The sequence below is a fragment of the Uloborus diversus genome, chromosome 5, assembly GCF_026930045.1.
Source record: "Uloborus diversus isolate 005 chromosome 5, Udiv.v.3.1, whole genome shotgun sequence".
Taxonomy (NCBI): domain Eukaryota; kingdom Metazoa; phylum Arthropoda; class Arachnida; order Araneae; family Uloboridae; genus Uloborus; species Uloborus diversus.
Genome location: NC_072735.1, coordinates 109,666,890 through 109,689,199, shown reverse-complemented (window position 1 = coordinate 109,689,199; position 22,310 = coordinate 109,666,890). Strand labels below are relative to the sequence as shown.

The 22,310-nt window shown below is 32.7% G+C and overlaps 1 protein-coding gene across 1 annotated transcript in view; it reads right to left on the bottom strand.

The window, feature by feature from the left end:
• LOC129223074 (uncharacterized) overlaps window positions 1-21,215 on the bottom strand; it is a 122,315-nt gene extending 101,100 nt beyond the window's left edge. Inside the window, 2 exon segments of the mRNA XM_054857640.1 lie at window positions 19,623-19,719; window positions 21,126-21,215. Of these exon segments, the coding sequence (XP_054713615.1) occupies window positions 19,623-19,719; window positions 21,126-21,202 (174 nt within the window). The 5' untranslated portion in view covers window positions 21,203-21,215.
• Window positions 21,216-22,310: the final 1,095 nt, after the last annotated feature.

The following is a 22,310-nucleotide window of genomic DNA, read 5'->3' as shown; positions in this document are numbered from 1 at the left end:
CCCGCCTACAAACCGGATATTAGCCGTTCTACATAATCGATGGTCAGACAGTACTCGAGTATAATCGTGTTTGATTTAAAACATTAAAACTAAACATAATTTTTTTTTCTCTTATTCTCAGATGTTGTTCTTATACGTTAGTCGTTAGAGTACAGTAAACTCCGGAATATCGGCGGTTGAATTATCCGCGGATCTTTTCACATTTTCGTCAACGACGACAGTTTCGTCATAACGTCAATCCGAAGTGCAGTGCTACCGATTCTTGTTTAAACTAAGGGTCTTAATAAGTGTCAGTTAAACTGTTAGTGTAATAAACTCGTCTTTGCATGTAAACTGTTTGCAGTAATGAGCTATAACTTTTACATGTAAATTTTTTACATTCAATGTTATCGTTTTTACTTCCTTTTACAAAAAGTATTCGCAAAAAAAATTTTCCTCAAAATTCGGCCTTAATTTCCATTTTGCTCACCCCCGAATTACTGATGAGTTTTTTTTTTTTTTTTCAACCCGACCAAACGCGGATAAGTGCCCAAGAACGTATAAAAAATCGAAGTATGCATTTTGACATTCCCCGAGTTAATTACAGCGACTTTTCTCGTGACGTCCGTATGTACGTATGTATGTGCAGGTGTGCGTATGTATGTCGCATAAATCAAGAACGGTATGTCCTAGAAAGTTGAAATTTGGTACGTAGACTCCTAGTGGGGTCTAGTTGTGCACCTCTCCTTTTGGTTGCATTCAGGTGTTTCTAAAGGGGTCTTTTGCCCCTTTTGGGGGGAAATCATTGTTAATTTCGATGGATACTCAGTACTGGTGTTATAATTTGGTGGACACTTGGCGATATATCGCCAGTCTTTTTGTCTCCAAGTTTTGTCTCCAACTTAGCGACAAATTTGGCGATTTTTTTTTAAATCTGGTTTTAATTTAGCCACTGGTGGTGATATTTAGAGAGTAAACAATTGAATCACATTAAAATTGCCAATAATGAGAAAATGACATTAAAATTGGAGTAAAAGGAAGTCATGTGATGCACACATCAGCTCGTTTGCTATAATTGAAATGTATGTGTAAGTGTTATTTATTTTTTAGCTATTGTATACACTGCCGTGGTCAGGTAAAGGGCAGGTCTGCAATTTTTCATTTTACTTTTTTCTTTTTTCTTTTTTTTTTTTTTTTTTTTTTTTTTGCATTTTTGTCATCTGTTGTACGTTAGCTTTATTGTACAAGCTTGCTTATTTGGTTTCTGCTGAAAAAAAGGCGCGAAACAAACGTCTAATAATAACATTTCCCCATTGTTAGTATTGAACCCAACCCACATTTCTTCAAACATCTCGAAAACGCATTTCTGCAGATATTGTCGTATACCTGCCCGCGGCAGTACATTAGAAACGTTTTTTCCCTAATGTACGGATTTTTCGCGGTTTTCGCTTATCCGCGGTTACCGTTAGCGGAGTTTACCGTATTTGGTATAACTGTGGAAAAAGATTTTTCTGAGAAGAAATTTAAATGTCAAAAATCACCATGATTTCACTTCACCTACGAAATGTAAGGATGTTATGCTTCTAAATTGTATTGCTGCATGTTTGATCAACTAAACACCAGTGACATACCCCCCCCCCCCCACACACACAGTGACGATTGTGTCCCCTGGAGGGGTAATTTGTGGTGTAAGCCCCCCCCCCTTATTTGGTATAATTAAATTTTCAGTTGGCGAAAGATTGGAGGAGGGGGGGGGGGTAGCAACTAAGAAGAGCACCAACTTGTTGCGCCTATGCTGGTACCACCCCAGCTGGAATTCTGGCTACGCATATGGTTGCGCACTCTCTTTTCAGTTGCAATCTGCTAAACATCTGCATGAACGTATACATTTTTGCTTGTACCTTATGTAGCTCGGAAACGGTTTGTCGTGTAATGTTAAAATTTTGTAATTGGTATGATATATATAGCTATGCTGTTTTTTTTTTTTTAACTTCATTATGCAACATAGTGGTAGTGGTACCCGCACCGCTTTGCCTGTAGTAGAAAATTAAAAAGTCAGTTGGTACGCCTGTATATTTACAAATAATGGATGATGAATTCTCGTCAATTCGTTATGTTAATTTGCTAGCCCATGTTACGGTTCCACGTTATAATTTGGTAATTTACTCGTCCATGTTATGATAATTTGCTTGATTAAATGTTCTTAAAAGTGGAATAGAAAAAGAACAAAATCGAATTTCCGAAAAATAGATTCGAGGTGCACACCCCAATGCTAGAAATTAATCCTGTGCCAAACCTCACGAAAATCGGCCGAACGGTCTAGGCGCTATGCGCGTCACAGACATCCCGACAGATATCCGGACGCGATATCTGGATAGAGATCCAGCCATTCAGCTTTATTATTAGTAAAGAAGTAAAGGAAAATGGAAATAACTAAAATTTCCGACTCAAATTTTTGCAAAAATTTCCTTTTTAACCAACCCTTTCTTCACGTCCGTAAAAAAGAATGTATGGGCAACCAATTGTTTATGTATTCTGACCATTTACTTGTAACTTTAGTTACTTGTTTCAGTAAGGCGAATGTATCCTAATTTAAAGTCGTAATATCTTAATTTCAAGTCGTCATAATGCAAGCTGAAGTAACGTCCTAAATTAGCGACATGTCTTCAAATTTTCGGAAAATTTCTCGCCAAAATTGACGCGCGGAATCCAGAGTTAATTTTGTGATGTAGCCGATATTTGGCACATTTCTCGTAGAGCCAATGTTAAACACTGCCGATAGTTCTATTACGATTTTTTCAAAAACTGCCCCCTCTTTTTTGTTTAAAGCTTTCATTTAACTAGTGGAGGGTGTATGAATTTAAAATAGTTTTTTGACTACTCCAAGGAACTTTTTTTATTGCAGTTTTATTTAGTTTTTGATATGCGATTTCAGATTTCAGTCGCATCGAAGATTTTCTTTATTTGAAGTCTGACGCTTCACTTATCTATTTTTACCACCCTTAACCCTCTTATGAAAGTGTCTTATGAATTAATAGAAAAGCAAACATTACATAAAAAATGTACTAATAACTAAATGTACTAAAACAAGCATTAGAATAATGTCTAATGCTCATTTATTAGAAAGAACACCCATTTCTTATTCATTAAAACTGTACAACATTTAGCAAGTGTACAAAGAATAATATCAAGTCCATATCAGATTTTAATTCCCAATTGGCCAATAAACTAGAAGTTCCGCCCAGAACTAAACGAGCCTACTTTCACGTATACCAATTTCGACTTTTTAGTATTTAATCAATATTCTCTAAATTAGCTAAGACTGCAAATTATGTCATACATACATACTTTTAACATTTTAAGCAGAGTTCTTAAAGGAAAATATGCCTCGCTCATCTGATGAAATAAATACGTAAGAAGTAAATAAACAAACAAATATAAAGTAGTAGCACTTTTTTAACGATACAGCTAATATATTTTTTCCATTAAAAAATAAATCATTTCTCGCTTTTAAAAAAATATGTACATTTTATCAAAAAAAAAAGTTTTTTAAGCTCTTTCCTCCGGGCAAAAATAAAGCGCCTCGTATTTTATTTTCTCCCCTTTGCCTTTTTGCCAAGAAATAATTAAATAAATATATATATATATATATATATATATATATATATATATATATATATATATATATATATATATATATATATATACTGTAAAAAATAAATAAGAAAGGATAAATTGTCCACAAAAATTAATTTTCATCATCAAGAAAAACAAATCATCTACGCAGCTCTTTATGTGAAAATAAAAAAGATCAAGAATTTCGCTTTATTTGCCGTTGCTGAAAATAGAATACATAAATTAAAATTTTAGAGTGAAAATAAAAAGAAATCATATCAACTATTATTATTTCGCAGTAAAAACCAGGGTTGCGGAGTCATAGTTGGAATCGATCTCATTTTGGGGTAAAAGAGTCAAAGTCGGGAGTCGAAGGTTTCAAGTTCTGCGAGTCGGAGTCGGTCATTTTCCCTCAAAGTCCGCAACTCTGCAAAGCTTGCGGAGTCAGAGTCGGACAGATTACGAAATAGAGAAGTCGAACCTTGGAGCAGGAATTAAAATGGAAAGAAAAGTCTAATCATTGGCTTAACAAAAGCTACCCAAAGACCCCAAGTCACGTGACAAAACAACGACGAATGGTTGGCAAATTTTACGTGAAACAAGCGAAAAAAACCAGATTCCCTCCAATGCTTTGCTTTAAAATCCGTCACGTGACTTGGGGCCTTGGTTTCATGAATGAAAGTCTTCACTCGGAGTCAGTCATTTCCCCACCGTGTCTAAATTTTTGCAAAAAGCGGCGGAGTCAGAATCGAAGTCGGGAAGTCGGAGTCAGACAAATTTTGGGGTACGGAATCAACGGCCCTAAAATTCTAGGAGCCGGAGTCGGGTACTCATTATTTTCTCATGAACTCTACAGCTCTGGTAAAAACATTTACTCTTTGAATTCATTTTATTTTGATTCATTCATATTTATCACTTACTCGCATCAATTTTAAGTCTACGGAATATTCTATTTTGAATTTTAGTGGTAGCTTTTTTTTTTTCCATTTTTTGAAACCAAAATATAAGAATCTATTCTGAATCAGCAGAATATTTTTAAATTTTTGGTGCCATTTTTTTTTTTTTTTTTTTTTTTTTGCATTGTCGTCAGTGTTTAAAAATTTGATTTTGATTTGTTCAAAAATTACCCTTAAAATAGCAAAATTAAAAAAAAAAATCCGCTCTACATTTCCTCATTAAGCGCTATTTCCAACAAAGTTTATTTGAAGCTAATCAGTCTAAGTTTAGAATCTATATTGACTTTTATTTTCCCGTAGAGCGCGAATGTAAAGGGTTTTTGAACAGCTCAAAACAACCAAAAATTGTTCAAATCAAAAAGATCTTTTCTATGTACATGTTCTCCATCAAGTATTTTTTCGGATATAGTTTGTTTCCGGCAAATTCGCCGTAAAAAGTTTGGGACTTATATCTGCCTTAAATTTCCCCGTAGGGTCTAATATTAAGTTTTTCTTAACTGTTGATAACTGAACGAAAAATTGATCAAATCAGAAAGTGAATTTTGGGAATGCGGTGTCCTTGCCAAAATCTTTTGAACAAAAGTTTGTTAAAATCGAACTATTCACTTAAAATTTATTAGGAGGGACAGACACCCGTATCCTTATCTCAAAACATGTTTCCAGTTTTTAATTTTTCAATCTTTATTTAATCATTTTATTTATTTTTGTCTTTTTTTAGCGATATTTTAAAGATGCATTAACCCATTTTTAATGCATTTTGTTTCTTGATTCTTTTACTTTTGCGATGAATGAGGCTAACAAAACACTTCACTTGTTTTATATCTAGCGCTTTTCGTATTTTCCACAACGGTGTCATTCAATCCATCGCCAACAGCCAAATGAATAAACTTTAAGAACCTTTGCTAGTGTCTGTGACACAGACGTACAGTAGATACATTTTTTATCACTTTATTGTAAACGTCAAAAACGTTTTCTAATCATATTTTTTTTTATTTTCAATGTAATTTAGTTAATGGAAAAAAGATAAATCATTCCATAGATATAAAAGAAAGCCCTGTAATGATTACACCAGATTTATTTCATTCGAACGCAAGGTAAGAGTTATATTAAGATAACCATGTAGTTTCTCCTCAATTAATTTAGGTCAAACAAATAGTAAAATTTTAAAATTTCAACGAAAACGCTTAATATGAAATGGGTTATAAGCAATTTAGCCTTTTGCGATGGAGGTTCACATGTGCTTTAATGTGGTAACATTCAAAACTGATACTTGTGCTGTAAGTAACAATCAATTTCCTCAATCCTTTTAAAAGCCGCTTAGGTATAAGGAGAAAACATTTTGTACAGCAACCATTTGGAAAAGAAAAAAAAAAATAATGAAAAAGTATTTCCCAAAGAATCCATGCCATCATAAGTGGAAAGTTAATTGCGCAATATTTTCACATTTATATTTACACCTGGTTCAAAGATGCACTTGAACTGAGCACCCTGCACCAAAATCGGCAATTCAAATGTATTTCTGACCATGACTCCACTTAATTCTCATAGGCCGTGACAATCGCTGAAAGGTATGGCAACAAAGAGGGCGCTACAGGGAACCCCTGTTTCCATTACGTCGCCATTGATTGGTGGATGCTGAGCTTCCTATCAGCGCCTCTTGCGGTCAAAATGGGTGACGTCCAATCAAAAATAAGCAACCTTTGAAACGTTGACATTGATTGGTGGATGCATGAGCGGATCGTAGTTGCATCGGTTTAATACAGAAAAGTCAGAAATTGTCAAGGCCCAATAAGCGTCAGCGCCATCTAGTGGGGCCATGTTCTGACTAAACCCTCAAAGTGTTAATGCGTACTGTCGACGAATCATTCCTCAAAGAGTAGACCCTTTTTAGAAACGATAGCTCCTCTCTAACTTTCAACGTTTTGTCTTTTAATTATGAACAAGACCGATTTTGGTTTTTAAAGAATGGTTTTAATAAAACGGAATGGAAATAAAATGCAGTACAGTTCTCAAACACAGGTTGCATCTCTTTTTCGCTGATCAGAAATTTTTCCTATGAATTCCACGTGTCAAGTCTTATGATTAAAAGCTTTGAATTCGGGATAGGTGATATATGTTCCCTCATTTAAAAAGAAAATCAAGGAAAAAAGATTAGGTTACGTAAAATGTGTGCATCATAATCTGTACACAGTAAAACCTGTCTACAACGCTACTGTTGGGATCTAAAAAAATATCGTAATAAACAGGTTATCGTTATAGATAGTTTGATTATTCATGCTGACATTTTGCTGGGGCCCAAAATAATATTGTTATAGACAGGTTATCGTTATAGACAGTATCGTTATACACAGGTTTCATTGTAGTTTGGTATTTGCTATAAAGATTATGATGCACACATTTCCAGTCGGAATGCCAGTCGAAATTCTTGAATTTTGTAACTGACAGTTATATGAAAAAAGTCATCAAAATTTTAACGGATGCGTACCCACATAAGTAATAATCCGGTAAGTCGCCGACATTCCAAATATTTAGGCCCTCCTGATGTTAGCAGTTTTGGTTGGAAAATAAACTCATCGTTACCATCCGGAAAAAAAAAAGAAACCTGTACTTCCTTTGCAAAACATTTAAAGGGCTTATTTAAGATGAGTTTCATGTGACTAGTCATTGTTTACCCCAAGGTTTAAAAATGTAAGTGAAACAACATCAAATTCCGAGCTGTTTCCCAAAAACGATTACGAAATTAAGTCCAATTTTGTATCGTTGGGGTGTTTATCACCCCCCTCCCCGCCCTCACAAACTGTCGTCAGCGCCGCCTATTTAAACGCTACGTAGCACACATACATGAATGCGCAAAACATTTTAACCATTTTACTGACTGATGCGACATATCATTAGATTTTTTTGATTGAACAATATTTAATGGACAAGAAAATCACCCATCAAGGGAAAACGGGTGAAAATTGCTTCAACATTTGAACGAAGCTATTGCCTGTTTGGTGATGTTTTGATGGTTGAAATTGAAACCCTAACTCCATTGGATTAACCCTAAACTCCAGTAGATAGCGTTCATTGTTGACCATTTTTTCGTTTCTTCATTCCCCTGAAATGACACAGTCTTATCAGAAAAACAGTTAAGTTACGGGATCGATTTCAGCCTGGTCGCAATAAAACCTTTCCCTGCACGTTATTATTGCTCGTCTAATATAAGAAAAGTTTAAAATATTACATTGTAAAAGAGATTTAAAAAAAATGAAATGAATATATTATTGCTAAGGATGGAAGAAAAAGTTTAAAGGAATGTAGCCTTTAAACAGAGATTATATGTCTTCAGTTGGGAACAGGAAACATATTACCAGATTATCATGCCGTGGCGTGAGTTTCATTGTTGAAACTCGCGCGTTACTCGATCATTGGCAATTATATATATGAAGATACTGTCCAGTATTATTTATTTTGCGGAAGCATTTCGATAGCTGGGATTTTTCCACCTGTTGGCAATTTTTGAAACCAAAAACTAAGTTTTAATGCATTTGAGTCTAGCTGATATTACCAGAAAAAACTAAACAACCTTATTTAGAGGATTATGCGTATTTTTTAAATAACCGCCAAGTTGAGAAGTAGAAAGCGGATAAAAGCTAAGCTGTTCCATTCTTTTCTCGAATCCTCTTGGGGTAGGTTTAATTTCCCCCTTTCTGTAACCACGCTGTGAATCAAGCTACAAACCTCAATTTATCAGGGACTAAGAGGACATACTACAACTTTCTATAGCAACTTGTAGTATATAGAGAGTGTATATACGCTCAACGTATCTACTATTTATATATGATACGGCAGTGCTCCCTTCAAGTCGAGCAAAAGCAAGCTAAATTGAGTCAAACAAGCGCACAGTCGAATCTTTTTTTCTCAAAGCTATTCTGACCCCCTGTAACTTGTATGGAAAAAACTATAAGCCTGAAATTTAAGTGACGAACAGAGCATGCGATAGCGAGTTATATGCTTGCTCCCTTTATAAAATAATTTACATATTATTGCAAGCTGAAGTTCTTGAATTTTATCATTGACAGACGATTTCTGTGACAGGAACATCAAAAAATCTAAGGCTGAAGCAGACAAACTTGGAATTTTTAATAAAGTTAAGCATTTAGCATTTAAAAAAAGGAAAAATTTAGTCGCTCCAAAATTTCAGTCACGTTATGTTTTCCAGTTGCTTTCCATCATAATTGTCAACAAATTATACGACAGATGGTGTTCTCTCTCTATAGTGTAGGAAATTCTTCATTAATGAGTCGGAACTTGGCATTGTACAATCAATAACAAGTGCAAGATGTACAAAAAATAGCGATGCCGTAAAATTTGACGAAGGCACCGATTTTTAAACTATCGAGATAAACTGTTTTGAAGTTATTTTATCTTTCCCAAAGGGCGGGAACGGTCTTCATGCGTTAAGCGTGAAACATGGGATAGGTAATGTCTGTTCTCTCAATTAGCAAATAAAAAATGAAAACAATAAGGTTGTATAACACAAGTGTATTCTAACCTGCATAGTAAAGTGTTTGCAAAATTATTGATTATTCGTTCGTTTTTTCTAATGAATATTTGTTTTCCTGCCTGCAGTCATGTGTTATTCTAAATTCTGCAGCTTCAAAATATCGAGAATTTGCTGGTTCTGTTACACTTATTGATAGTTCATGGTTTCGTGAAATATCAATTAAGTAATATACACTAGCAGAGTTTTAAGTAGGGAATCCTATTAAAATAAAAACATTTCTCAAAGTTTACGACTGGCTCATGGAAAGCAATTATTCTCTTACTGAAAATGTTTTGAAATACGAAAAACAATCGCCAACTTCTTTTTTTTTTTTTTTTTTTTCAGTTTTAAATATTCTTACTTAAAAAAAGCACTGCAGGTTATTGCTCGTCTAATATAAGAAAAGTTTAAAAATTACATTTTAAAAGAGATTTAAAAAGATGAAATGAATATATTGCTAAGGATGAAAGGACAAGTTTAAAGGAATGTAGCTTTTAAACAGAGATTACATGTCTTCAGTTGGGAACAGGAAATTGCCTAGCAATCCCTAGTGAGACGTCTTACTGCGTTAAGCTTGGATCTTGGGATAGGTAATGTCTGTTCTCTCACTTAGCAGATAAAAAATGAAAATAATGAGGTTGCATAAAACATGTGCATTCTAACCTGTATAGTAAGGTGTTTGCATAATTATATTATTCGTTTGTTTTTTCTAATGAATATTTGTTTTCCTGCCAATTCTGCAGCTTCCAAATTTCTAGAACTTGCTGGTTCTGTTACATTTATTGATATTTCATGGATTCATGAAATATCAAGTAATATACACTAGCAGAGTTTCAAGTAGAGAATCCTATTTAAAAAAAAAACACATTTTTCAAAGATTACGACTGGCTCATGGAAACCAATTATTCTCTTACTGAGTAACTAAATTTCTTCCAAAACAAATGTTTTGAAATACAAAAAACAATCGCCAATTACTTTTTTTTTTTCAATTTTAAATATTCTTACATAAAAAGCACTGCAGGTTATTTCTCGTCTCATATAAGAAAATTTAAAAATATTACATTCTAAAAGATATTTTTAAAAAATGAAATGAATATATTGCTAAGGATGAAAGGAGAAGTTTAAAGGAATGTAGCCTTTAAAAAGAGATTACATGTCTTCAGTTGGGAACAGGAAACTTGACTAGCAATCCCTAGTGAGACGTCTTACTGCGTTAAGCGTGGATCTTGGGATAGGTAATGTCTGTTCTCTCACTTAGCAGATAAAAAATGAAAATAATGAGGTTGCATAAAACATGTGCATTCTAACCTGTATAGCAAGGTGTTTGCATAATTATATTATTCGTTTGTTTTTTCTATACGAATATTTGTTTTCCTCCTGGCAGTCATGTGTTATTCCAAATTCTGCAGCTTCCAAATTTCGAGAACTTGCTAGTTCTGTTACATTTATTGATATTTCATGGATTCATGAAATATCAAGTAATATACACTAGCAGAGTTTCAAGTGGAGAATTCTATAAAAAAAAACACATTTTTCAAAGTTTACGACTGGCTCAGGGAAACCAATTATTCTCTTACTGAGTAACTAGAATTCTTCCAAAACAAATGTTTTGAAATACAAAAAACAATCGCCAATTCCTTTTTTTTTTCAATTTTAAATATTTTTACTTAAAAAAGCACTGCAGGTTATTTCTCATCTAATGTAAAAAAAAAAAAGTTAAAAATATTACATTCTAAAAGAGATTTAAAAAAATGAAATTAATATATTGCTAAGGATGAAAGGAGAAGTTTAAAGGAATGTACCCTTTAAACAGAGATGTCTTCAGTTGCGAAGAGAAAACTTGCCTAGCAATCCCTAGTGAGACGTCTTACTGCGTTAAGCGTGGATCTTGGGATAGGTAATGTCTGTTCTCTCACTTAGCAGATAAAAAATGAAAATATTGAGGTTGCATAAAACATGTGCATTCTAACCTGTATAATAAGGTGTTTTCATAATTATATTATTCGTTTGTTTTTTCTAATGAATATTTGTTTTCCTGCCGACAGTCATGTGTTATTCCAAATTCTGCTGCTTCAAAATTTCGAGAACTTGCTGGTTCTGTTACATTTATTGATATTTCATGGATTCGTGAAATATCAATTAATTAATATCCACTAGCAGAGTTCTAAGTAGGGAATCCTATTAAAATAAAAACATTTCTCAAAGTTTACGACTGGCTCATGGAAACCAATTATTCTCTTACTGAGTAACTAAAATTTTTCCAAAACAAAGGTTTTGAAATACGAAAAACAATCGCCAATTCTTTTTTTTTTTTACAATTTTAAGTATTTTTACTTAAAAAAGCACTGCAGATTATTTCTCATCTAATATATAAAAAAAGTTAAAAATATTTTATTCTTAAAGAAATTTGAAAAAAAAAATGAAATGAATATATTGCTAAGGATGAAAGGAGAAGTTTAAAGAAATGTACCCTTTAAACAGCGATGTCTTCAGTTGAGAACAGAAAACTTGCCTAGCAATCCCTAGTGAGACGTCTTACTGCGTTAAGCGTGGAACTTGGGATAGGTAATGTCTGTTCTCTCACTTAGCAGATAAAAAATGAAAATGATGAGATAGCATTACACATGTGTATTCTAACCTGGACAGTAAGGGTTTTTGCATAATTATTTATTATTCTTTCGTTTTACCAAATGAAAATTATTTATTTTCCTGCCTGCAGTCATGTTCTATTCCAAATTCTGCAGCCTCAAATTTGTAGAATTTTCTGGTTCTGTTGCACTTATTGATAGTTCATGGTTTCTTGAAATATCATTTAAGTAATATACACTAGCAGAGTTTTTAGTAGGGAATCCTGTTAAAATAAGAAACATTTCTTGAAGTTCACGATTTCTCATGGAAGAGAATTGTTTTCTTTTTGTTTAACTTAACTTTTCTGTAATGGAAATGAATAACGAAGAACGGAGAAACTGTTTATGTTTTGTCTTTTAAATGTCTTTTCCTTAAAAAAAATAGTAGTAAAGTTCAGCTTTTTGTTGTGTGATGTGAGACTGGTTAAGGGGAGTGTTTTGTTCAGAATAGTTTTAGAAGAAAAAAAAATGCTACTATTGCAATGGATGTAGCGCTTCAACAATAATTACTGTTCTACAATGTGTTGCTGTGAATGTGTTGCTACAATGCTTACTGTACCGAAAGAAACTTGGTTTCTTTTTTGGCCTTATACATTACTATAGTTTTTTTTTTATAGCCAATTGTAGTAAAATAAATATAACTAATTGTAATCGAAACGTTTCTGCAACTTGTTAAAGTTAAAATCGCTTCATACTAACTTCAAAACAGTCTATTTCGATAATTTACAAAGTAGTGCTTTCGAGAAATTTGCTGCCTCGCCATTTTTTCAATATCTTGTTTTTGGTATTAAAAGTAACACTGACGACTAATTTATGAGGGATATCCTGTTTGATAGAGAAGTATATTTGAGAGAGCGCCATCTGTTGGGCCAACTAAATATAACAATAATGGAAAGCAGCTCTTAATTTACATAACATGAGTTCAGTTTTGGAATGTGTCAATTTTTCCTTCCATTAAATGTTAAATACTAACTGTAGCAAAAATTGCACCTTCTGTGACTGCTAGAAGTGCCTTTGATTTTTGATGATCCTATCAGTGACAAAGTTAAAGAACTTTGAAAGCAGTGATTCGTATACTATTAGTGACGAAACGAAATTTTCTAATACAGCTCGCTTTTGGAAGTTCTCTTAGTTCACTAAAAGTTCAGACTTCTAGCTTTTTTCACCACAAAGTTACAGGGGCTCAAAAGTGCAGTGAGTTTCTTCTAGAGAAGAATGGTGCAGCTGTGCTTTTGTTTGATTATTGTATTTGCTCGACTTGACAGGAAGCGCAGCCGGGCCACAGATAAAAGCATTAACGCACACGGATCCGCAAAATCCTGACACTTTCCAATCACAAATATTTTTAAAATAAAAATGCGTCAAAAAATCTGAAAAAAATTATACTTACTCTTTGTTGGAAATTATCAAAAGAAAAATGGAGGGAACTCACTTTAACCATGTCCCCTCAAAACAAAGGGCCAAATTTTCACACACTAGGAGAGTGACAAGTAGTAAGTTTCATCAAAGGTTATTAAAAAATAATTATAATAGAGAAATGCCTGTAACCCGAACCAAAAAATGTGTTATTGAATGAATAAACACAATCTATGTGAAACCTCCTCTCAACGGACACTCCCTAATAACAAACATTTCTTCGAGTTCTGATTCACTTATATACGTTTTTCCATATTATTCACTCTGAATATCTTGCACTCCGAATGATGGAGAGTTATTTTAATTAAAAAATATAAAAAATATTTTTTTTTCAGTTGCTAGACTAAAATTCTAAACCAACAAATAAATAACAATTTTTCCATTAAGTTCTAGTTTTTGTTATTTCCAATTCTGTAGTTCAGAAAAGTATTTACCTAATTCTAGAAAATTGTGCTTTAATTTATGTAAGTCCAGAAATTTAAAGCAACTTCATTTACCTATTCGAACAACATTAAAATTTAATGAAATGTATAACCAAGAAATCTCTTTTTGAAAGATTCGCCTGAACAAGAAAAATGGAACGAAAAATAAATAAATAAATAGAATTTCTCTTTTGCAGCATGTTTTATTTATTGTTTGCCAAATTCAGTTTTTTTTAAAATTATAATCTCATTTTCTAAATAATGTTTTGGAAATAAATTCGATTCTACTAAATGCATTGCGTTATAAATATGCTAAGAGAGTGACCTTTTTTTGCTCCAGGAGTATAGCTTTTTGTTTGGGGGGGGGGGCGGAGAATGACATTTTCTTTGTAATTTGCTTGTTGCGTAAGCCCAGGGCTATAATTAAGGCAACTAATGTTACTTTTCGATTCAAACCTCTTAATTCAACTATACACTATGAATAGAATTATTATTATTTATTTTTTTAACACAAAAACATGTCCAGGAGAATGACAGCAAAAATGTTACATACCATTTTTTGAAATTCAAAGTTTTAGTAAGAACAGCAGACAAATCATGTTAACTTAATACTCAAGGAATCTAACAAAATGACGACAATAAACAGTGTTGTAGCACAGCAAATTAAAAATTGAATTTTATAATCTGTAATAGTTGAAATCATTCCTAGGACAGAAGAATGACTTAAAACCTGGGGACAAACTTTAAAATGATGTACCTTGATTATTTAAATGATTAAATCTATTTAAAAGATGTCATTTTACACCTTTAGTATGCGTAATTTAGTACTACAATATAAATTAGTGGAATGTAAATATAAAAGTTTTAAAAAAATTTAATTATCTTTGAGAAACGAATGGGGACACGTCAAAAAAGTGGCTTTCTGGTTATTCAACAATTTTTGTCGGAAAAAATAAATGAGTTATTGTTTTAATAAGAATGGAATACATCAGAATAGTTATTTCTAACTATTTTGTTGTGTTAGGCTCCCGGGGCATGATATTGTTAGGATTTTGGTGATTATCTGTCCCCCTGCTGCAGCAGACAGGAGCAGACCGTCATATCTCGTTTTTGCAGTGGTCATCTGAAATCTATGACATGCAAAGACAAAGTTAAAATGTATACTACGTGTCCAAAGTGTACTGCTTACCAGGCTACACCCGACCATGTCTTCGACCGTCCTGGGTCTACATGTGGATCCAGTCTACGTGCTCAATATGCTCAGAGTCACTAGAGCTTTGGTTTAGCTTTGCGAACTAATGAGGACTAGAACACAACAACAACGACAACTTAACTAAAGGTTGAGGTAAACAATGAAAATTCACATGAAAATATTCTTAAATTGGCAAAGGAAGTCAAGAGGGCTTTCTCCTTTTTTTGGATGGCAACGATATGTTTATTTTCAAACCGAAACTGCTAATATCTTGAGAGCATAAAAATTTGGAATAGTTACGAGTTCATCGATGATTATTATTTATATACTCATATTTACTTATTTTTTTCGGAGCTACACAACTACAGTGTTTATCACAATACCTCAAGGACAGAACAACATTCAAAATTTCTTGGAAGGATATTATTCAGTGGACATCAATTTTAGTTGAAGCAAATAAGGAGATATTCCGATCACTGGGATTTTGGCTCGATCCCTAACTTTTAGGCAATAATCGATTTATTATGATTCTGTCGATAAAACGCAGGTCGGTCAGAATACATTAGCAGTTGATCTTTGGACGTCAAGAAATCTGATGGTAAGAAGGAAAATTGCGAAGAATCCCAGTTATTGAAATCCAATCATACAAGATAGGAGAACTAAATTATCTTCATACAAACTCAAACTTTAGGCGAATTTGCTTCAAACAAGCTTTGTTGAAAAAAAATTCTTGACGAAGAACAAGAAGAATATAACTTTCTGATTTGAACAATTTTCCATTCAGTTTTGAACAGTTCAAAAAAAAAATAATATTAATAATAAAAATTAACATTAGTGCCTACGTAGAAATTGAAGGCAAATATAGATCCCAACTTTAAAGACGGATTTACTTTAAACAAACTATATTGGAAAAAGCACTTGATAAAGAACGTGCAAAAAAATATCTTTTCATTGAACAATTTTTCGTTCAGTTTTGAGCCCTTAACATTAGCACTGAATGGGGTCAGATTAAAAGTCAATTTACGTAGATTCCTACCTTAAAGGCGGATTTGCTTCAAATATACTTTGTTAGAAACAACTCTTGGTGAGGAACATGAATAGAGTGGATTTCTTTGGTTAGTACTTTTAAGGATATTTTTTGAACAGTTCAATTTTTTTATCCCTAACGGCAATGAGAAAAACTATTATTGGCACAAAAATAGCAATGGAAAATAATATGGAGATTCTGAATATATTCTTAATTTTTAGCCTACTTTCCCGTAAAAGAAAAAGAAAGAAGAACAAGATGCTCCGCACAGAACTAAACGTTTACCAACGTCGACTTTCTAGTATCAATCCGACTCCAATTCCAGATTGAAAATGACCGACTCTGCGCTGATTCCGACTCGAAAAATTTTGTGGTCTCCGACTATGACTCCACAGTCCACAAGCACTGGAGGAGTTGCGGTCTTCAAGGGAAAATGATCAACTCGGACTCCGCAGTAGTTATTTTACTATGAAATAATGATTGCTGATATGATTTGTTTTTATTTTCATTCCAAGTTTTAATTTATTTATTCTACATTGGGATACGAGAAATAGAGGGAAATTCGGAGTTCTTTATGTTTTTAGAGAAAAACTGTGCAGATTTTTTTTTTCTTTTTTTCGATAATGGAAATTATTGATTAAGGTGGAAATTTTATTATTTTTTATTTATTTTCTAAAGTATATTTATTTATTTCGTCCTCATAGTTACGTACAAATCGTCTACGTTCAATCAAAGCTCAGCTCAAGTAGATTTTACATTAAAAAACGGGTTTTCTTGTGCAAAATCAAGTTTTTCTCAGGAAAAACACTTTTACAGATGAACTTTATAGCAACACTTCATCTAAATACAAAATTTCCAGATTACTAATATGAACCATTGAAGATTGATAAAAAGTTAAAATACCATTATGGTATACATCGAAATATAATTTTTATGATAAGTGTACGGGTAAGAATTGGTCATAATAATCACGGTATTTTTATTATCGCATCCGAATTACCATTTCTTTTAAAATGGATATGCCTTGTATTACTTAATCTAGAAAACTTCCAGTCATAATATGACGGGTACTAAGTGTTTTTCCATTCCATTCCATTTGAGGCAGTGAGAAGCAAAGAGATGAAAGTGGACATTTTCAAGTGTAGAGTAAGATGCTTCTAAAATTCCGTTCCTAGGTTGACTTTCAATCAAATGTTTTTCTAAATGATGCTGTATAGCAACACCTACCAGGGTTACTAGTACCATCTCTTGCCCCAAGACAGAGGAAAAGTTCACCTACCATTTGTACTGGTTTTTTCCAAATTTTTAATTTTGGGACTTGACCCTTTGCTTCTCACTACCTCATTTGTAAAAACAAGGAATTTTTATGAGCTTGTTATTGTTTTTTTTTTTTTGGAAACTGAAATAGATTTTGTACGAAATGATATACATTTACTGCATTATAAGGTGCTACAACTTTAAATTTTCGTTCATTGATTTTGTACGTCTTTTTCATTAGACTAGCGAGGAACATTTTTTTTTTTAGAAATCAGCATATTATTATAAAAAGATATTCTGTTATAATTTGCAGTATTAGATATAGGGAATATTGATTAGATAATATCAAGTCGATTATATGCTATACGGGAAAGTTGGCTCGTTTAGTTTTGGCCGGAATTTCTTGTTTATGAATACGTCCTATTTGCTTACAAAAAATCATAAAATAGTAACTCTTGCTCGGAGAGGTATTATGGTAATTATGTATGAATAGGTACTCTTTTAATTTGGCACTAGTGGTACCCGCACGGCTTTGCCTTTAGTAGAAAATTGAAAGGTCATTTGGTTCGTCTGTATATTAATGGATGAAGAATTTCTCGCCAATTTGCTATGTTAATTTGCCCGCCCGTGTTATGGACCCACGTTATGGTAATTTACTCGTTCATGTTATGATAATCTAATATTCCATGTTATAATAATTCGCTCGGTAAAATGTTCTTAAAATTGGAATGGAAAAAGAAAGAAAAAATCGAAAAATCACTTCGAGGTGCTCTTTCCTTATGCTATGAACTAATTTTATGCTAAATTATATGAAAATGGGCAGAACGGTCCAGGCGTTATGTGCATAACAGACAGATCCAGACATACAGACTTTCAGCTTTATTATTAGTAAAGATCAAGATAAAAATAAAGATATTTGAAACATTCTTCACCCATCTGGCGATATCTTTTTCATGAGAAAACATGCATTTTTGAAAATGTCTTGGATAGCTTCTAAACGATTCTAAAGGAAAACGGGTGTTTTTCATGTGTTCAAATCGTTTGGTTGAAAATATTTTTATCAGAAACATATTGAATACTGAATAAAATACTATACACGCGAACGTAAGAGGTGGGTAAACTTGTTCCATGGCAGTTTTATCAATGGGGTCGTTTCCAAAATTTTAAAATAATTTTTTTCGGAAAGAGCATGCTTAAAAACATAAAATCTAACCATTTTTTAGATAGTTTCTTTAAGTTTACTATTTTTAAAAAATTACTTAAAGCGATGCTCTTTCATCGTTTAATACTTCTGCCGATGACATCACAAATGATGAAATGCCATTCAATGATGCCATTTACGGTTCAAAATATTTAATTCGCATCATTACTCACGTGTATTGGCAACGATATGGTTGGTAGCAAGCGTAGAGCGCATTTTTAATTCGCTGCTTGATTATCATAACGTGGAATCGTAGTAGAAAGATGCGGCAAAGTGCATCATTTGTAACGTCATAAAAACCACGCCTTGTTTGAAAAATTGGACATTTAAAAAAATTAATTTAGAAAAAAAAAACTGTTGGGAAAATGAAAGTTTTTTCTGGGTACATGTTATTATTTTTATTATTATTATTATTATTATTTTTGCTCATTCTGTCCATTTTATTGACTAAAAGTAGTACCTATTGACTGAAGGAAACCACCCCATTCTGTGACACAAGAAAATACATTACGAAAGAAGAACCCATTCTTGGTATTCATAAACTTTTCTTACTTTTTCTATTCATTTCTTATTTCAATTTTATTTTAAGCAGGGTCGACGAGAGACCATCCTTCGCTTAGCAAAAGTTGAGGCTAAACACCCCCAAGTCACGTGAATCAACAACGACGTATAATTGACACGCTTTGCGAGAGACTGCGAAAGAAACCTGATTTCTTCCAACGCTTCGTATTAAAATATATCACGTGACCTAGGGTTTTCCCTTCACGAATGAAAGTCTTCGCCCCCTCCGTTTTATCTTTTCTCAATGGTTTGAACAGTAAGTCTTGTTTTATTAGGGCAGCGTTTCTTAATTTGTGTAATCAATGGAGTCCTTTTTAAGCCCATTTTTTTTTTCACAGAACCGCTAGTGTATCTTCAGTAGCACACTAAGTTGACTGCAGTATTAAAAAACAGCTTAGTTGCAATAAGAACAAAAAATATTCCAAATAATGCTTATTGTAACATTTTAAAGACACAATTTTTAAATTTTTTTAATTAAATGTCATTTTGATAAAAACATTTCGTTTTCTTGCACCTGTACTAACATAGTCATAGGTCACGACAGTCACATCAACAGTGTATTTGTTTTTGTCATGTAAAATTCATTTTGTTGTTTTCTCTGCTGCTTATTCGAAAATACCGATTTGATACTTCACTCAGAACCGATTTCAGTCAAATTTTTAAGTGAGTATTTTCATTAAAAAAAAACCTTAGAGTGGTCTTTGTGGAACCCTGCGGTTCCGCGGAACAATTTAAGAAACGCTGTATTAGGGGATGGGTCCTCCTGGCGACAAAATAAACAAGGGACGTGCCTTGGCTCTCGACGGCCCTAGTCAGAAAAGAATTTTTCAAAAAGTTTTACTTTTGTAAACAGCGGCAGTAGAGATCCCAGTAATGGAAGAGGCGTGTCATAAATAAGTCCCTTGTCTTTCCAATATTTATGTCTTCTTATCGAATTCCTGTGTTAAATAAAAAAAAAAACTGCTTAGAATGCAAAGGAAAACTATTCACAAAATAATCCTTTTGCTTGAATAAACAAAATTCTTTTCTAAGAATATTTATCTCAGTAAATAACAAGTACTGAATAAATTTTACGACGCATTTACAGTAATTATTTTACGGCATTATGATTTGTCGTTTTATCTTTCGTTGCTTCCTACATTGAAAACACTTTTGCAAAAGTTGAGGCGAGAACTTCTCTAATAATCAAAATTTGCTTTAATGCAAAAATTTAATTTCAATGATGCACATTTTTTAAAAACCTACCTAATACTTGTTCTAGAAATTCAGCTCAAGACTTCGCGAGTATCTTAATAATTATTTGGAATGCTAAATAAGACTAGTATTTTCTTATCCTTAGACGGGAATTTAATAACTTTTTTTTCACAGAAAATAGAGAAAATAATCATTAAACGTAGACAAATTACGATTTAGATCAATTCAAAAAATATTCTAGATTCATCTACGCCTTGAAATTCAATCTTCTTCTTAAGATAATTGAAGTACAAATCTACTCTACACTTTTTGTCCCTAGCATTAACTTTTTTTTTTTTTGAATTTCTCTTCTTTTAAATGTTTTGTATCCTACTGAATCTTTACCTTATAAATTAGTTCCTTATTAGTTCATCAAGGCTTATTGCTCAACTTCAATAAAAATTATTTATATGCATTGGTTTTTATTTGTTTAATGTAAAGCAAAAAAAAAATGGGGACGTCTTAAAGCACAAAAAAAAAGGAAAAGTATTTTCTCTGAAAATAGGATAGCACACTTCTTGATATAACGAACTATCTTACGACAAACATGTGTGAGGAATGTTTTAAAATTTGTGCAGTGAAAAGAAACAAATCAATGAAGATAATGGTAACATTTTTATATTATTACTTGTCGACTAAATTTTGAATTATTTTTTGTATTTCTTTTATTGAAAATAGTTACTTTTCTAGCTCACAAAAGTTTTTTTTTTTTTAATTTATTTCAAAAGACTGAAAAGTTTGCTTACCTTTTTCAAAATAAGTTATTAAGTAAAATAAAAAAGAACAACGTTTAATTGCACAAAATTGCAGACTACTGCATGCAAGAATTTGTACATTTGGTGCATACATTTTGCTTTTGTCGGCTGTCTTTTCATGCCGTAGCTCACCTATAATACATTCAAAAGGGGACTCCTTGTAACCCCAAAACACGTGTGCACAACAAATCTACGATTTTATTCAATTAAACGTCAATATTTCTTAATTTACTTTCCAAGCAAAGACGTATTAATACAACTTTAAGTTAAGTATTACGCATTGAATGTATGCAAGATAAAAACAGCTAAAGTGAGAAAAATAAAGTAAAAATTAAAATTAAAAAAAATTTGCTTACCAACAAAGAAAGAACAACGTGCTGACGATAAAGGAGAAAGATACAGTTAAAATTTTCAAGACAAGTTCAACTTCCATCTGTCTATTGGTTAAAAACTACAATAGCAACTAAATAAATTCGTGATCGAAGAAAAAAGCGCAAGAGCTGTCTCCAGGAAATAATTAGTTTCCAGTATATAATTCACTTCAGATAAGCACGTAACAGAAGGTCGTAAAATGTGAATGTCAATGGTTACTTCATTGCTAACAATTTTCTTGAAATTACTTCGGTACTTTAGAGTTACATAAGTTTCTATCGTAGACTAATAATAAGAGTAGACCGAGCTTTCTCATTCACTCGACGTTAAATCCCGGTTATCACAAATTTGCCATTTCAACTGCGATTGCGCGCGGACTTAGCTTTTTGGGCTTTCTGTTTTAAGATTTCGTGTGGCTTGTTTATATTTAGGCTGAGCGAGAGTCCCACCAAATTAATGAATGCGATTAGAATATTTTCACAGCGATTTCGTGATATATTATATGAAACTATGGATATGAACAACTGATAATCTTAAGAGAAAAATAACACTTCAATATTTATTATTTTGGAAATATTTATTTAACAAATGTAAAACACGTTGTGTACTTCAAAAGTGATTGGAATATTAGTACAGAAATCCGTATTTTGCGAATAACTTAGTATTATACATTTTTATTTAGGTTGAGGGTTCGGCTTTGTATTAGAAGTGATGCTGCAATTCTAATACGCTCTCCTGAGGTTAAAAATTTGGTCCTGAAAAGGGACAGACAAATCAGACACCGAATCCATTAATAATTAGGACGCAAAAATTCAATCTTTACCGAGACCTAAAAACTAAATCAGAGAAAATTTTGTGATTTCTAATTTTTATCTGTTGCTATCTCATATTTATTACTTAACTTAAAATGTTTGTAATTAATTTTAGCAAGATTTTTGAAATTATCTTAGTCCGCGTGCAAGCGCAGATGAAATGACAAATTTGTGATAGAAAGTTGGTTCACTGATGTATCATGTGACTGGTTTGGCGAAAACTTTGGCAACATGGTTGCTAGATGGCCGCATTATCTATAGTTTGGCACTCGACATTTATTTTAAGACGGAATCGACTTTCATAAGTTTCTTTTTTCTTTCCCCCCGGTGGAGAGATTGAACTGTTTTTCTTTTAGT